The sequence below is a fragment of the Pleurodeles waltl genome, chromosome 12 (assembly GCF_031143425.1).
Source record: "Pleurodeles waltl isolate 20211129_DDA chromosome 12, aPleWal1.hap1.20221129, whole genome shotgun sequence".
Lineage (NCBI taxonomy): Eukaryota > Metazoa > Chordata > Amphibia > Caudata > Salamandridae > Pleurodeles > Pleurodeles waltl.
The window spans coordinates 50,672,930-50,690,704 of record NC_090451.1 but is presented as its reverse complement, the minus strand read 5'-3'; the positions used below and the strand labels follow the sequence as shown (position 1 = coordinate 50,690,704).

The following is a 17,775-nucleotide window of genomic DNA, read 5'->3' as shown; positions in this document are numbered from 1 at the left end:
TACAGAATAAAAGTATGATACAAAGAACTCTCTGTGATGTAATAGGTTTATTTTAGGAATGTACATCAGTCCTTCAGGCTTTCAACACAAACACTCAAGTGAAGGCGGAACATGGCCAACAGGATTAAGTGAGGGAGATAGTCTCCACTCAGCTGAGCCAAGATGGGGTTGACAAAATCTCCAGCCAATGGGTGAAAGAGGCTGGTAGAAAGAAGCCAATGGTTCAAGGGGGTGGGTGGACACAAAATGCACTCTATGTGGATTAAAAAGGAAATGCCTGGCTGTCAAAATCCAGACCAAAGAATTGTTAACATACTTTTTCAGGATTAATGAGCAAGGGTGCAGTATACTAAATAATTCAATATTGCCACATTGTTTGGAAGTTTTGATAAACTCTGAAACCTCTGCAGACTTGGCAAAACTCAGGCAGCTGAAGTGTACGGCAATAATTCCAGAAGTTAGCATTTGCAATAATATTCTATGAAAAGTATTATTTTTGGAACGAGGCAAACGGATTTTGGAGTCCTTCAACTAAAATAATTTGTTTTCATTTACATTTTGGATTTAGTTTGAAAGAAAACCCAGTGGTGGTCTACGATTTAACAAAGACCACTACTGCTCCAAGACCAGCCCCCCTTCATCAGAATAACTCACAAATCTTTCCACCATCAACCCATTCCTCCAGGCAGGCCACTCGGCCCTGGAGCATCGTCTGCTAGAGCCGGTACCATGGGACCAAGCGATCAATAGACACAACATGTACTTAGTTACCTGTAATGAGCTCGAGGCGGCTAGAAACTGTTTCTAGACGCTGCCAGGTCCATAAAGTTACATCCAAGCAAAAAAAGGAAAAGCAGAGGGAGAAGAGAGAGGGGAAGAGCTAAGGAGGGAGAGAAGAACTCTGAAGAAGTAGAAAGTGAATCAAGTTGAGAGTGGAAAGGGCAACAGAAAAATATCCTGAATGGGAGAGCAGGTGGTGAGTTAAACTATCAGTTGTTACCACAAATAATTGGATTGTGCGTACTCCCTCCAGCGGCCAAACTGCGAACGACATTACAATGTGTCTCAAATCCCAAACAGACATCGCCAAGTAAAGTGGACAATCTGGGATTGTTATTGCTGGTGAGTCTGGAACGGGTACAAAGAACAAATTTTTTTTTCTCTTTATTTTTTTAGGTCGAGCATAGGAGCGCACAAGCGCTGCTCTTCCGAAGTGTTGGTATGTATCTGGGCTTTTAACAACGCCCACCTCACACCCATCACTATCACTCGTTCATGGGCTTGCCTTTCAAAAGTCGTTTGTTTTCATTGGTAACTGCTTTACGTTTGTCCCTCCTTAGGGCTGTTTTGTTACCTCCTTGGCCATCGACCCTGTTATATGGATAATTGCACTTTTGTTGATAACTTTGACTGCGAGCGAACTTCTTTTTCTTTTTGTGTGTCTCCTTCATGCTCATGGCAGCGCTTTGAATTGGCTCGCTTATGTTAACTTTTTTACTTTTTGTTTTCAGTTTGTGCGGAAAGAAAAGTCCAGTTAGTAATTTACAACGCTAATAGGTCTACGTCGAGCAAACGTGAGAACTACTGCATTGCAAATGCTTGTCTAAAGTGCCTGTGATTGGCAAGTTGTCTCATGCCCATCTCCTTTGTAGCGGAGTACAACCTCCCCAGCATACCCAAAATAGGGGGCATTTTGACTTGGGAGATGCTTTTCAAAGCTCATTTTTAGATCTCAAGTTCCTTCTGATCACGTGACGAGACATTCTTCACCTGAGTGAACTGAGGACCAGAATTCCAGAAGGTTCTATGGAAGATACAGGGTTCTCGGAGGTCTGTGGTGTGAGTCATCCCTAAGGAAGCCCCTAGGTAACCCATAGGGCAGGGTGCTGTGTAGATAAAAGGTAAGACAAGTACATACGTGTTTTATATGGCATGGTAGTGAAAAACTCTTACATTCGTTTTCCGCTACTGTGAGGCCTGCTCCTTTCATAGACTAGCATTAGGCCTGCCCTCATATACTTTCTGAGTGATAGATTCTGATCTGAAAGGGGTAACCTGGTCATATTTAGTATGGCCAGAATGGTAATAGAAAATACTGCTCATTGGTGAGGTTGGATTTTATATTACTAGTTCAGAAATTACACTTTTAGAAAGTGAGCATTTCTCTGCACTTAAAAACCATCTGTGCCTTACAGCCTGTCTCCAATCAACGTCTGCTCTGTGCTGGTTGACAGCTCCCTTGCGCATTCCACCCAGACAACTACAAACAAAGGACACTCAGTCACATCTGCATTCATCTGCATACTGAATGGGTCTTCCTGGGCTGGAAGGGTGAAGGGCCTGACATTTACATTTCAAAGGCCAGTGGCCTGCCCTCACACAAAGGACTGATAACCCCCACACTGGGACCCTGGCAGACAGGATTTGGCTGAAAGTGTAACCTGTGTGGTTCAAAACCACTCTTTGAATTCTCCCCCACTTCAAAGGCATTTTTGGGTATACAAACTGGGTCTCTGACCCCACCAGCTCAGACACTTCTAGACCTGCACCTGAACTCTGCAGGAAGACCTGCCTGGCTGCCCAAAGGGCTATCTAGGCTGCTTTGCTGAGAAGGACCGGTGGCCTGCTGACCTCTGACTGTGCTGGAAGTATTCTGCCTTCCCCCAACAGTGCACTCTAGGGGCTTGGATTGAGCTTGCCTCCTGTTCTGAAGTCTCAAGGACAGCAAAGACTTCAACTACTAGCTTTTTGCTAGTACCTGACTCCTGCGACTCCGGAACGACTTCAGCGACGCCACAGCCTACTCCCTCTCCCTGGAGCGGCACATGCAATGACCGCAGCCTGAACGCAAGGCTAACGTTGCCGCAACTCCGCTGAGGTCACTTAGGATCATTGCAACACTGCGAAGTCCACATCACGTATTGACGGACCTGAACCAGAAACCCCACTGGGTCAGAAGGAATCGAAGCATCGCGGACTATGACTCATCATCTCCCTCTGCATCTGGACAGAACAGACGCCTCACCTCCACCTGCTTTGCAGCGCGGAACCAACACCTCTTTCCTCTGAAGCTGTAAGGGACTGACGCCGCACCGGCTCCAGCGACGCCTCTTTCTGACTCCGTGCGACGTCTTTGTTCTTTTTCCCCCCAAAAGGTACGGTATCTGGGGTCCGTGTGACTCCGTGACCTGTACCGGTGGTGTTGGATTTCTGGAAACGACTCCGTCAACTACACCGTGATAGCCCCAGTCAGAGCTATTGTTTCGATGCGCTTTGGTTGGATTTAATCTTTAACAATTCATAACTTTCCTTGTGTACATTGGATTTTCCTCGTTTTGACGGTATTTTATTCAGATAAATATTCCCTAATTTTTTCTAAACCTGTGGAGTGTCTTTTTGTGGTGTTTTCACTGTGTTATGATAGAAGTTCTGCCCAAATACTTTACACATTGCCTTCTAAGTTAGGCCTGGCTGCTCAGTGCCAAGCTACCAGAGGGTGGGCACAGGATAATTTAGATTGTGTTGCAACTTACTCTGACTAGGACTGTGGTCCCTAGTTGGACAAGGGTGTATACCTTTGCCAACTAGAGACCACATTTCTAAAAGGCACCCCCTGCCACACATACCAAACTCTCATCTCCAAACACTTCTATATTCACAATTATCACAGCACCAAAGCAAAAAACAACACATACACACCTTGGTGCTCTAGCATGATTCCTCCCTGGAAAGTACCCATCCCTACTTCCAACAGCATGCTCTGCGTGCCCAGGGCATAGTCTGCCAGCCCAGCTACCCTCTCTCCATGGGCCCGGTACTCCAGCCTCCATGCGCCACGACACAAAGCACAGACAGCCCAGGCACATGTCACAATTTATCCTTTACAAAGTTTGGGTAAATACAAACAGATGGTCTACAAGCGTTACAAATCTAACAAACTTGCTGGTGGGAGCTATACAAATGCTGGTAACACAACACACCGCAAAGGTAGCGTTCAAGACACAAAGATGTGGCTTATCCACTAAGGCCAACAGGTAACTTGCTGACATTCCCACCAAACCTGTGGGCTAGAATAAGTATATCCTTTATGACATCAGCATTGATTCGTGTGCAGCCCCTCATTTCCACCAAACACAGCCCACTCCTCCGCAGGCCACGTGGCAGTCCCACCTTCAAGCCTACCTTGCAGAGTTTGGATGATTTCGCTGTGGAGCAGCGTAGGTACCACCGGGGTGGGCAGGTCGAGCAGGTACCCCCTCACAGCCTCACCAACAGCGCGCACGTCAAACTGCTCCAGGTCCAGAGAAAGGAAATCTAAAATGGAGGGAAAAATACACTCTGAGCACACATAGGTGGGTCTCTGAGCACACATATGTCAGGGTGGTCACAGGATGCAGATTCCTCAGCAGTCCCCAGAAGTTAGATTTTCAGTGCCACCTGAGGTCCAGAAACAAGCTCTCCACTGACCCGAGATGCTCGCTCGCGTGAGCTCCCCCAAGCCGTCCTTTGTCCTATGGACTCCAGATGCTTGCTCACCTGTGGACATAAAGCGCTTGGTTCCCTGTGGCCCCCAGATATGGGCTTTAATGTGCTATCCTAGAGTTATGTTCTACCGAGGGAACCTTGACATTTGATCCCCTGAGCACCTGTGAACATACTTCTTCTGTGGACACTTGTAGCTCAGTCTCCTGCAGGCCCCTGGAGCTCGCTCCCTTGACGACATCTCATGCTTGCTCTCCTGATGTTCCTTGAAGCTCACTCTCCTGATGGCTACTGAAGTTCACTCTCCTGAGGGCCCCTAAAGCTCACTCTCCTGAGGGAACCTAAAGCTCACTCTCCTGAGGGCCCCTAAAGCTCACTCTCCTGAGGGCCCCTAAAGCTCACTCTCCTGAGGGCCCCTAAAGCTCACTCTCCTGATGGCCCCTAAATCCCACTCTCCTCAGGGCCCCTAAAGCTCACTCTCCTTAGGGCCCCTAAAGCTCAACCTCATGAGGGCCCCTAAAGCTCAACCTCATGAGGGCCCCTAAAGCTCAACCTCATGAGGGCCCCTAAAGCTCAACCTCATGAGGGCCCCTAAAGCTAGCTCCCCTCAGGGCCCCTAAAGCTCACACCCCTAAAAGTCGCTCACCTAAGGGCCCCCTGAAGCTCGCTCACCTAAGGGCCCCCTGAAGCTCGCTCACCTAAGGGCCCCCTGAAGCTCACTCACCTAAGGGCCCCCTGAAGCTCACTCACCTAAGGGCCCCCTGAAGCTCACTCACCTAAGGGCCCCCTGAAGCTCACTCACCTAAGGACCTCTAAAGCTCACTCACCTGAGGACCTCTAAAGCTCACTCACCTGAGGACCTCTAAAGCTCACTCTCCAGAGGGCCCCTAAAGCTCAATCTTCTGAGGGACCCAAAAGCACCTGAAGCTCACTCTCCTGAAGGCGTCTGAGGCTCACTGCCCCAGAGGCCCCTGAAGATCACTGTCCTGAGGGCCCCTAAAGCTCAATCTCCTGACGGCCCCTGAAGGTCAATCTCCTGACGGCCCCTGAAGCTCACTCACGTAAGGGCCCCTGAAGCTCACTCACCTAAGGGCGTGTGAAGCTCACTCTCCTGAACTTCACTCTTCATGTACCTTGAAGCTCGCTCTTCTGAGGGTCCCTGAAGATCACTCTCCTGAAACTCACTCACCTAAGAACCCCTGAAGCTCACTCTCCTGATGGCCCCTGAAGCTCACTCTGCTGAGGGCCCCTAAAGCACACTCGCATGAGGGCGTTTGAAGCTCACTCTTCTGAGGGCCCCTGAACTTCTCTCCATGTCCCCAGAAGCTCACTTTTCTGAGGGCCCCTGAAGATCACTCTCCTGAAGGTCACTCACCTACGAACCCCTGAAGCTCACTCTCCTGACTGCTGCCGAAGCTCGCTTTGCTAGGGACCACAGAGGCTCACTCTCCTGCGGGCCCTGAATCTCGCTCTCCCTTGATGACTTTTCAGGCTTGCACTCTAGAGGGCCCCTGAAGCTCACTCTCTTGATGGCCCCTAAAGCTCACTCTCTTGATGGCCCCTAAAGCTCCCTCTCTTGATGGCCCCTAAAGCTCCCTCTCATCAGGGCCCCTAAAGCTCCCTCTCATCAGGACCCCTAAAGCTCCCTCTCATCAGGACCCCTAAAGCTCCCTCTCATCAGGGCACCCAGAGCTCAGGACTGGGTAAAAAAAAAAAACCACAACTTTCGTCTAAATTGACTTCTGCGTAGAATTTATTGGTGGCGTGGGCATGTGTGCATTGGATCAAAGGGATTAAATTTGGAGGGAGAGTATGTTTCAGACTGGTTAAATTCGATAGAGGGGGTAATGGGCACAGGTAAACATGGGTTCGGAACCATATATAAAGTATCTGTTGTGCAGCCCTGTAATTAACATGATGCTACTAAGCACATCAACCTCTGAAGCATGAAAGGCAGTGTTGTCCCTGCTGTAATTCTTGTTCGTAACGAGCAGATCACACGTGGTGCCAACTCCTGCAGTGTGTGTCTAACTCGCCGGCTTTGAAAGTTAATGGTTTTAAAATGACGAAGGCCTAACCCCTTTCTTCCCTCCATACGTGACCCCGTTCTACGTAGCACAGGCGTCACGCGAAGGTGCTAGGGCGTGTTACATGGATAATCACAGAGGAGGTCAAAATTACCAACAATGGTTAAGAAAAATAAAAATGGTAAATCATTACAGAAAAACTAACTGCAGAAGACGTATTTAGAGCGGTGAAAAGGGTGAAAAGGTTGTAACGGCTTGATGAAGAGGAGGCGGGGTATTTGTCTGCAGTGATTAATTTGTAACTAAAAACGTGAGGGTGCCCAAAGCCCTCCTCTAAAAACACGCGGCTGCTGCAATTAAATGTATGAACAAGGAATACTGAGGCAGCGGAATCCTGAAGCCATCTCGAGCCTCTTCAATCCATTTACAGCCACTCCCTGCCCCTTCAGCTCACTCTTGCAGCTTTCTACCTTTGTGACGCTTTTACATTTTTCTCTTCCTCCATCTTTCCCAGATTTGCCTTTTGCTCGCAGTAAATGCTTGAGGCAGAAGAATAAGCCCCAGCCCTCAAAAATAAGTGCTGGTGTTCAGCACCGGAAACAACAAGCACAAATTAAGCACTGCTTTTCTGTGCCAAGATTAGTTGCAGTATGGTAGCTAAAATGTTGTTGAAAGAGGAGGGCTGTCGGCCATTGTATTGAGCTTAAGCACAAATTAAGCACTGCTTTTCTGTGCCAAGATTAGTTGCAGTATGGTGGCTAAAATGTTGTTGAAAGAGGAGTGCTGTCGGCGCTTGTATTGAGCTTACATAGGGGGCGTAGCTTCGGGGAGGTGTGGGGGGTGTTACATCCCCCTAATAAATGTATTTGGTGATAAAGAGTTGGGTGCAGGTGCTTTCAGTTGAGGGTGATGAGGTGTCTGTCGGATTTCACTGGGAATTTCACACACAGGTGAAACTGCACTCTTTCTCCCTCTCTCTGTTTGGAAAAACTTAAAATGTGGGTTATTTCAGTAAATAACGCGCTACATTCTCTCCCTTTCCACTGTACGCCCCTCTGGTGCCCCCTGTTTGTGGTACAAGGCAGCGGTTCTCAACCTTTTTACTTCTGTGGCCCGCCCACTTTATTACTGGAATCCAGGGACCCCCACTGAATCATTATTGGAATCTAGGGACCCCCCCTCCCTCCCTCATGAGTCATTACTGAAAGCAGGGGACCTAATCTGTTATTTAATTGTCTAAGCAGTCACGGACCCCCAGGGGTCCTTGGACCACAGGTTGGGAACCACTGGGATAAGGTACATTCACATCCTGTGCCAGCCTGATTGTTGGGAAAACTGAAGCTACCACCCCCACCCACTGACTGACTCCGGGTGTTGTAAGGGGGCATTAAAGGTTTTGTGGTAGTTTACCGAACGCTGAGTGTAGAAGGGCCTCGTGGTGTTGGTGTGACTGTGGCACGAGGCTGGCCTGGGAAGCCCCGGCCCGGCCTGGATCCCATTACCCAGGCCCCGCGCATCCCTCATCTTCCCCATCCAAGAACTGGTTCTTACCGGATCTCAGCGCCTGTCTCAGCTCAGAACCAGCCGGGCCTCCAGGCGCCCTGTACAGCGCCTCGCTGTCCAGACCTGCGGAGGTAGGCGCAGTGTGAGTCAAACATTTAATATCAACGAGCGCAAGCCTCATCCACCCACCCACCTGTTCTATCGCGACATTATTGCAGTTCAACTCATTGAAAGGTGGACTAGACGGGAACACACGTACAAAACAACAGCAGCGCCTCAAAAAGTAACGTTTTTAAATTCGTCAGTGCAACAGCCAGCAGAGAAATATGTAATTTAATAATGTGTCTTTCCTGAACAAGTGAGCCATCTTGGGTCCCCGTTCTGTGAAGTTTGCTCTCCCCCGAAGGACAACCGTGCAATCAGTAGTGTCCGTGCACACACAACACCTGAAACAGTCCGTGCACACACAACCCCTGGAACAGTCCGTCCACACACAACCCCTGGAACAGTCCGTGCACACACAACCCCTGGAACAGTCCGTGCACACACAACCCCTGGAACAGTCCGTCCACACACAACCCCTGGAACAGTCCGTCCACACACAACCCCTGGAACAGTCCGTCCTGGAACAGTCCGTCCACACACAACCCCTGGAACAGTCCGTGCACACACAACCCCTGGAACAGTCCGTGCACACACAACCCCTGGAACAGTCCGTCCACACACAACCCCTGGAACAGTCCGTCCACACACAACCCCTGGAACAGTCCGTCCACACACAACCCCTGGAACAGTCCGTCCACACACAACCCCTGGAACAGTCCGTGCACACACAACCCCTGGAACAGTCCGTGCACACACAACCCCTGGAACACACCACAGCTCCTTTCAGACACAACCCCGCAGGACTCACCAGGAGCCGTTCGCAGCCAGGGACACCGTGTGAAGGGGCAGCCTTCCGGGCGGGTCCATAGCCGGTATTAACATCAAGATGTGCTCTCAAGCTGCCCGGTGACCCCGGCTGATAATTACATCAAACAAGCGCACAGAGGCCATTTTACTAAGGAATACAGACCGTTTATATAAAGGTCTCCCTAAGAACACCGTCCGCGCCTTGCGGAAGCTTAAATCGTATGTCAGTGCGTATGTCAGTGCGGTAGACTCGGTATATTTTACTACAGCTCAGAGGTGCGGTTTACTACAGCAAAGGCACATGAAAGATTGCGCAGTGCTGCACTTTTTACACTAAGGGCACATGAAAGATTGTAGTGCTGCACTTTTTACACTAAGGGAACATGGAAGATTGTACAGTGCTGCACTTTTTACACTAAGGGCACATGAAAGATTGTAGTGCTGCACTTTTTACACTAAGGGCGCATGAAAGATTGCACAGTGCTGCACTTTTTACAATAATGGAAGATTGCACAGTGTGCACTTTTTACACTAAGGGCGCATGAATGATTGTGCAGTGCTGCACTTTTTACACTAAGGGCACATGAAAGATTGTAGTGCTGCACTTTTTACACTAAGGGCGCATGAAAGATTGCACAGTGCTGCACTTTTTACAATAATGGAAGATTGCACAGTGTGCACTTTTTACACTAAGGGCGCATGAATGATTGTGCAGTGCTGCACTTTTTACACTAAGGGGACATGAAAGATTGTACAGTGCTGCACTTTTTACACTAAGGGCACATGAACTATTGTAGTGCTACACTTTTTACACTAAGGGCGCATGAATGATAGCGCAGTGCTGCACTTTTTAGACTAAGGGCACATGAAACATGGCATAGTGCTACACTTTTTACACTAAGAGCGCATGAAACATTGCAGTGCTACACTTTTTACACTAAGGGCACATGAAAGATTGTAGTGCTGCACTTTTTACACTAAGGGCGCATAAAAGATTGCACATTGCTGCACCTTTTACACTAAGGAAGCATGAAAGATTGTACAGTGCTGCACTTTTTACACTAAGGGGACATCAAAGAATGCACAGTGCTGCACTTTTTACACTAAGGGCACATGGAAGATTGGGCAGTGCTGCACTCATTCACTAAGGGCTAATGAAAGATTGTGCAGTGCTTCACCTTTTACACTAAGGAACATGAAAGATTGTTCAGTGCTGCACTTTTTACACTAAGGGCACATGGAAGATTTCACAGTGCTGCACTTTTTACACTAAGAGCACATGGAAGATTGGGCAGTGCTGCACTCTTACACATGGACTCGTAAAGGAATGTGCAGTGCTGCACTTTCACACATGGGCACGTGGAAGGAATGTGCATCGCTGGACTCTTACACATGGGCACATGAAGGAATGTGCAGCGCTGGACTCTTACACATGGGCACACAAAGGAATGTGCAGTGCTGGACTCTCTTAGACATGGGCACATGAAGGAATGTGCAGTGCTGGACTCTCTTACACATGGGCACATGATGGAATGTGCAGTGCTGGACTCTCTTACACATGGGCACATGAAGTAAGCTGCAGTGCTAGACTCTTACACATGGGCACATGAAGGAATGTGCAGTGCTGGACTCTTACACATGGGCACATGAAGGAATGTGCAGTGCTGGACTCTCTTACACATAGACACAAGAAGGAATGTGCAGTTTAGCACTCTCGTACACACCACGGCTCATAAACGGATGTGCAGTGCTGCACTCTCACAGCAAGGGCACACAAATGAGTGTGCGGTAGTGCACTCTACTACAGCAAAGGCACAGGAATGTGCGGTGCTGCACTTCCCTAAAGTTACAGCCCGCGAATGTAGGAGTGCCTCACTGTACATGGTTGATGCTGCACTCTCTTACAGTACTGGCACATGAAGGAATGTGCAGTGCCAGGCTCCTTTAAAATCAGAGCACATGAATGAGTGTGCAGTGCTGGACTTTCCTATAATATGAGCACATGAATGAGTGTGCAGTGCTGCAGTCTCCTGAAACCAGGGCACATGAATGAGTGTGCAGCGCTGCAGTCTCCTTCACTGAGGACACATGAATAAGTGCACAGAGCTGCACTATCCTACAATAAGGGCACCTGAGTGAATGCATGTGATGTATTCTACTATATTCAAAGCACATGAAATAATGTGCCACGATTCAGTCTCCTACAATATAAGCACATGAATGTGTGTGTAATGCTGCAGTGTCCTAAAACCAGGGCACATGAATGAAAGCAAGTACTGCTCAATCCTAAATTCGGGGCGCATGAATGAATGTGCAGTGTTGCAGTCTTCTTCATGGAGGACACATGAATAAGTGCGCAGAGCTAAACTGCCCTACAACAAGGGCACCTGAGTGAATGCATCTGATGTATTCTACTATATTCAAAGCACACAAGATAATGTGCCATGATTCAGTCTTCTACAATCAGAGCACATGAATGAATGTGTGGTGCTGCAGTCGCCATGGAGGACACATGAATAAGTGCGCAGATCTACACTATCCTACAACAAGGACACTTTAGTGAATGTATCTGATGTATTCTACTATAATCAAAGGACATGAAATAACGTGCCGTGATTCAGTCTCCTACAACATAGGCACATGAATGAGAGTGCAGCCTCCTTCTTTAAGGACACATGAATAAGTGCACATAGGTGCACTATCCTATAACAAGGACACCTGAGTGAATGCATGCACTGCATTGTACTGTAATCAAGGGACATGGATTAATGCGCTGTGCGTCAGTATCCTACTATAAGGGCACATGAATGAATGTAAGGTGCTGCAGTCCTCTTCACTGAGGATACATGCATAAGTGTGCAGAGCTACACCATCCTACAACAAGGACAACTGAGTGAATGCATCTGATATATTCTAAAATAATCAAGGCACATTAAATAATGTGCCAAGATTCAGTCTCCTACAATCAGGGCACATTAATGAATGTGCAGTGATGCAGTCTCCTTCTCTGAGGACACATGAATAACTGCGCAGAGCTACACTATTCTACAAGGACACCTGAGTGAATGCATGGGTTGCATTGTACTGCAATCGAGGCACATGAATTAATGCGCCGTGCTTCAGGCTCCTACAATCAGGGCACATGAATGAATGTGCAGTGCTGCAGTCTCCTTCTTTAGGGATGCATGAATAACTGCGCAGAGCTTCACTATCCTACAACAAGGACACCTGAGTGAATGCTTGCTCTGCATTGTACTGTAATCGAGGCACCTGAATTAATGCGGCATGCTTAGCTCTCCTACAATCAGGGCACATGAATGATTGTGCAGTCCTGCGCTCTAGAACCCCTTATCTGCGAGCGGTCCCACTGTTTTTTGGCTGAGAAAGAGCTGCCTTGGGCAGGGTAGTCAGAGAAGGTGAGCTCTTCTTGGCCGAGGCACTAGACCTCTCTCAGTCTGAAGAAGTTCTTACATTTTTATCTTATGATGTGCTGCAACCTTTTGCATTTGCCAAGTTTGAAAGGTACTCCTGGGACATGTGCTGCGGTTTCCCGAAAGGCCTTTATTCTTGACAGCTGTGAATCATAGCAGACGAAGGCTGCCAAACATTAGCCTGGGTGACAAAACCTGGGCTGTTATCCCCTTGGATATGAACACTGACAACAAAAAACCTGGGCTGTGTACATGACCCATTGTAGGTAAATGTATCTAATTCTGATATTCTCACAGCCTGACATAGATTCCTCCCCACAGACCCCAGTTATCTCCTCTCTGAAGTCCTACAAGACAGACCTCACAATATGACAGTGTTAAATGCCTCCTATGCAAGAAGGCGCTACTAAAAGGCCATTTCACCTTCATCCAGGCACTGTATCTTGTAGAGCAACATTCCACAGCCCTCTGCAAGCCCTGCACAAAGCAGGGCCCGGAGACACCAGGCAACGGTGAGGGACATGTCTCACTAGCTCCCGCTTCGCAACCCAGCCCACCGGGGCAATGGGCCTGGCAATGAATCTCGAGTTGGGCTTGTGCCTCTTGGCTGTATATGTAGATTTGGTGCCCCAGCACCCCCTTTCATACTGGTCGGCCTGTGTGCCCCCCCACCCCGATTAACTGATGCTATCCACCGTGCAACAGGGGGAATGCGTTCAGTCATGTGACCCTGCAAACCCACTTCTCTGATATGTGCTGTCTTTGTTGGATGACACCACCCCCACATCTGGATGGACCCCGCAGACCCACTACTGTGATGTCTGTCGTCTCCGCCGGACGGCACCACTCCCACATGTGATGTCTGTGGTCTCCTCTGGACTGCACCATCCTCACATCTGGGCAGACTCACTACTGTGATGTCTGTCGTCTCCTCTGGACTGCACCACTCCCACATCTGGGCATCTCACTACTGTGATGTCTATCATCTCTGCTGGACAGCACAACTCCTACATCTGGGTAGGCCCACTCCTCTGATGTCTGACGTGTCTATTGGAGAGCACCACCCCCACATCTGGGCAGACTCACTACTGTGATGTCTGTCATCTCTGCTGGAGAGCATCACTCCCTTACCTGGGTAGGCCCACTACTGTGATGTCTGTCGTCTCTGCTGGAGAGCATCACTCCCTCATCTGGGTAGGCCCACTACTGTGATGTCTGACGTGTCTATTGGAGAGCACCACTCCCACATCTGGGTAGACACACTCTTGGGATGTCTGACGTCTCCTCTGGACAGGTGTCTTGGGTTGCACCTTCCCCAGTTCTGGTGCGCCAATCCTGCTCTGATATCGGCTGACCCGGTCACCCGGAGATACTTTTGGTAAGGTTCACTACGACTTAGCAGCACCCAACCACACAACACTCATGACACTATGCAACCTCCCACCTAGCCTGTCACAAAAACACAACACACCCACGGGTGCACGAAAAAATGGAGTGGCCTCGAACTTTGGGCCAGATGTAGCAAAGGTTTTTCCCCACTCTGTGTCTATGGGAAAAAGTGTTCATACATATGGCCCTTATCAGCAGAAAGCCTTGGGAGCTTAGAACGGGGTAGGAAAGCGCTACACGGATGCTACAGTGTCACTGGCCAACCAATGTACCTTTCTTTTCGATGGCGTCCAATAGCTTCAGCAGGGTCGGAGGCCCGTTCTCGGGAGGCGAAAACTGCTCGGTGAGGTCAGGGAGGGCAGATCCTGGGGGAAAAGAGTACACAATATACTTTACCAGGAAACCTTCACAAACCCTGGGTTAAACAGACAGAAAAAGATTATTTATTCAGATATCTCATTGGGGAAGTGTCAATAAGCTTTATTTTTTATGTCAGAACTTGCAATAGCTCAGAACCCACCTCTTCAATTCCAAGTGGCTCAAACACTCCTGTCAGCTCGCCTCCTAATCCTCCATCTGTACCCCTCCTGCTGCCCCCCCTCCCCGCACACCCGGGTCACCCACTCCAAACCAGTATAAGCATCCCTCATCCACCGGCCATGCTTCTTTTAGAGAGCACCAGCGTCCCTCATCTACCGGCCATGCTTCCTTTATATAGAGTACCAGCATCCCTCATCCACCGGCCCGGCTTCTTTTATAGAGCACCCGCATCCCTCATCCACCGGCCCTGCTTCTTTTATAGAGCACCCGCATCCCTCATCCACCGGCCATGCTTCTTTTATAGAGTACCAGCATCCCTCATCTACCGGCCTTGCTTCTTTTATATAGAGCACCAACATCCCTCATCTACCGGCCATATAGAGTACCAGCATCCCTCATCTACCGGCCATGCTTCCTTTACAGAGTACCAGCATCCCTCATCCACCGGCAATGCTTCCTTTATATAGAGCACCAGCATCCCTCATCCACCGGCCATGCTTCTTTTATAGAGCACCAGCGTCCCTCATCTACCGGCCCTGCTTCTTTTAGAGAGCACCAGCGTCTCTCATCTACCGGCCATGCTTCTTTTATAGAGCACCAGCGTCCCTCATCTACCGGCCCTGCTTCTTTTATATAGAGCACCAGCATCCCTCATCTACCGGCCCTGCTTCTTTTAGAGAGCACCAGCGTCCCTCATCTACCGGCCCTGCTTCTTTTATATAGAGCACCAGCATCCCTCATCTACCGGCCCTGCTTCTTTTAGAGAGCACCAGCGTCCCTCATCTACCGGCCCTGCTTCTTTTATAGAGCACCAGCGTCCCTCATCTACCGGCCCTGCTTCTTTTATATAGAGCACCAGCATCCCTCATCTACCGGCCCTGCTTCTTTTAGAGAGTACCAGCGTCCCTCATCCACCGGCCATGCTTCTTTTATAGAGTACCAGCATCCCTCATCCACCGGCCCTGCTTCTTTTATATAGAGCACCAGCATCCCTCATCTACCGGCCCTGCTTCTTTTAGAGAGTACCAGCGTCCCTCATCCACCGGCCATGCTTCTTTTATAGAGTACCAGCATCCCTCATCCACCGGCCAAGCTTCTTTTATAGAGCACCAGCGTCCCTCATCTACCGTCTCTGCTTCTTTTATATAGAGCACCAGCATCCCTCATCTACCGGCCATATAGAGTACCAGCATCCCTCATCTACCGGCCATGCTTCCTTTACAGAGTACCAGCATCCCTCATCCACCGGCCATGCTTCCTTTATATAGAGTACCAGCATCCCTCATCTACCGGCCATGCTTCCTTTACAGAGTACCAGCATCCCTCATCCACCGGCCATGCTTCCTTTATATAGAGTACCAGCATCCCTCATCTACCGGCCATGCTTCCTTTACAGATTACCAGCATCCATCATCTACCAGCCATGCTTCCTTTACAGATTACCAGCATCCCTCATCTACCAGCCATGCTTTCTTTACAGATTACCAGCGTCCCTCATCTACCGTCCCTGCTTCTTTTATAGAGTACCAGCATCCCTCATCTACCGCCATGCTTCTTTTAGAGTACCCGCATCCCTCATCTACCGGCCATGCTTCTTTTATAGAGTAGCAGCATCCCTCATCCACCGGCAATGCTTCCTTTATATAGAGTACCAGCCTCCCTCATCCACCGGCCATGCTTCCTTTATATAGAGTACCAGCATCCCTCATCCACCGGCCATGCTTCCTTTATATAGAGTACCAGCATCCCTCATCTACCAGCCATGCTTCCTTTACAGAGTACCAGCATCCCTCATCTACCGGCCATGCTTCCTTTACAGAGTACCAGCATCCCTCATCTACCAGCCATGCTTCCTTTACAGAGTACCAGCATGCCTGACGTCACCAACATGCCTCTACTGCTTTGTAGTGCTTTATCATCATGCGAATTACATGCCTCTACCACATTGAACTGTTGCCGCTTCGGGGCACCAGCATGCCTCGTCTAGAATGCAATCCCGTCTAGCCTGTGACTCCCCGATTTAAAGCGCCCCCCTTAGAATGCCTCATCTAAAGGGCTTCCGCTGCCTGCCACTGTTCAATGGAGGGTAATAACATGCTGGCAGTGCCCTGCAGTGCACACGCTCAGGGGCACCTGCGTGTTTACCTACCATGAGCTGCCCCAGGTATGAGTCCCAGCAAGCATGCTTCATGTGTGTGTGGGGGTGGGGGGTATCAGCAAGCCTACAACTGCACAGCCCCTGCCAAACTGAGGTACTGCACCCTCAAACCCATCCTCGCAGGGCCATGCCAACCTCTGCCAACAGACCGCCCTGTAAAGTGTCGGCCCAAGTCACGAAAGGGCCTGTCCGGCGTCCTATATAGGCAATAAATCCAAACTTAATTACAGAAAATCCCCATGAAATACAAGTATTTCTTATGTGACTTTGTGCAAAATGCTTGAATTACAATGTAACCGGTCTCTGCGGTGTAATCCGGATAACCAGCTCGGTGGGTTAATGCAGCTGTTGCAGAAACCTCAGTGCGGCCTACGTAAGTCGCATCCTGTGATTTTGGCATCGAGGTTTATAGACGAACGGGGTTAAAAGTAAAAGATGTTTACCGTAATTGTCCTGAGACCTCAGCCTGCAGAGGCGGCCACTGCACAAGAACAAATGATTGCCCCCAGCGGGCCCCCCCAGACAGAAGGCGGGGCCGAGGAGCGCTCATCTCCCACGGGACACCCCGCGGGGCGGTTCGGGAGGCGGCTGATCTCTCAGCAGCAGGTGCATTGACCCCCTGCAACTCTCGCCCATAAACCGAAGCTCTTCTGAATAAGGGGCTCAGCAGAGTCGGGGGGCGCGGATAGAACAGGGCCAGGGAGCTTCGAGGGCACAGGTCGGTCCACTTCAGGATGTCTGGTAACAAACAGCCCTGGTGCACCCTGGCAGGCCGGGCCTCCTAAGGACGGTCAGACCCCCCCATCCCCGGCCCCTTTATCAAGGCCCCCGACACACCGCAGGCTCGCTGCAGATTAGCTGCCTTCTTTTACCCAGCATGCACTTGGATCTTATGCAACATGTGGCGGCTCCCGGCGCTGCCTTTGTGCCACTGTTTGTTCTGCGCCTCCCCAGACATCACTCTTGAAGCAGCTCCAAGGCCCCGGGCTGGCTGGGCACGGGTGCTTGCACCTGAAAAAGCACCCCAGAGCCACCCCTACACCCCCCAAAGCAGAAAAGGATCTCTGCCAAACGCTTCCCGGGGGGAGAGGCTGGGCGGTACCCTGGGGCACCCTTAACTGGGCAGATCCTGCGATCCGACCGCTTCTAGGCTTCATTCCAGCATTTTACATTCTAATGTTGCCATTCCTTTAATTTTTAATTTAATTTTTAGGTCTGGCCTAGAAACTGCTTAAAACGTCCCGTCTTAGAAATGTATTTAATTTGCCCCCGTCTGTGTTACAAAAATGCATTAAAAAAATATGTACATACAAAGTTGTGTCCTCTTTGTCCA

General features: G+C 49.5%; 1 protein-coding gene across 1 annotated transcript in view; it reads right to left on the bottom strand.

Annotated features, from left to right (window-relative positions):
• Nucleotides 1–17,775, bottom strand: part of PIK3R2 (phosphoinositide-3-kinase regulatory subunit 2) — a 131,263-nt gene that overhangs the window by 21,671 nt on the left and 91,817 nt on the right. The window contains exons 3-5 of the mRNA XM_069216406.1: nt 14,017–14,109; nt 8,061–8,135; nt 4,183–4,314 (exon numbers count right to left, since the gene is read on the bottom strand). Coding sequence (XP_069072507.1) covers nt 4,183–4,314; nt 8,061–8,135; nt 14,017–14,109 — 300 coding nt within the window. The remainder of the gene's footprint in view (nt 1–4,182; nt 4,315–8,060; nt 8,136–14,016; nt 14,110–17,775) is intronic.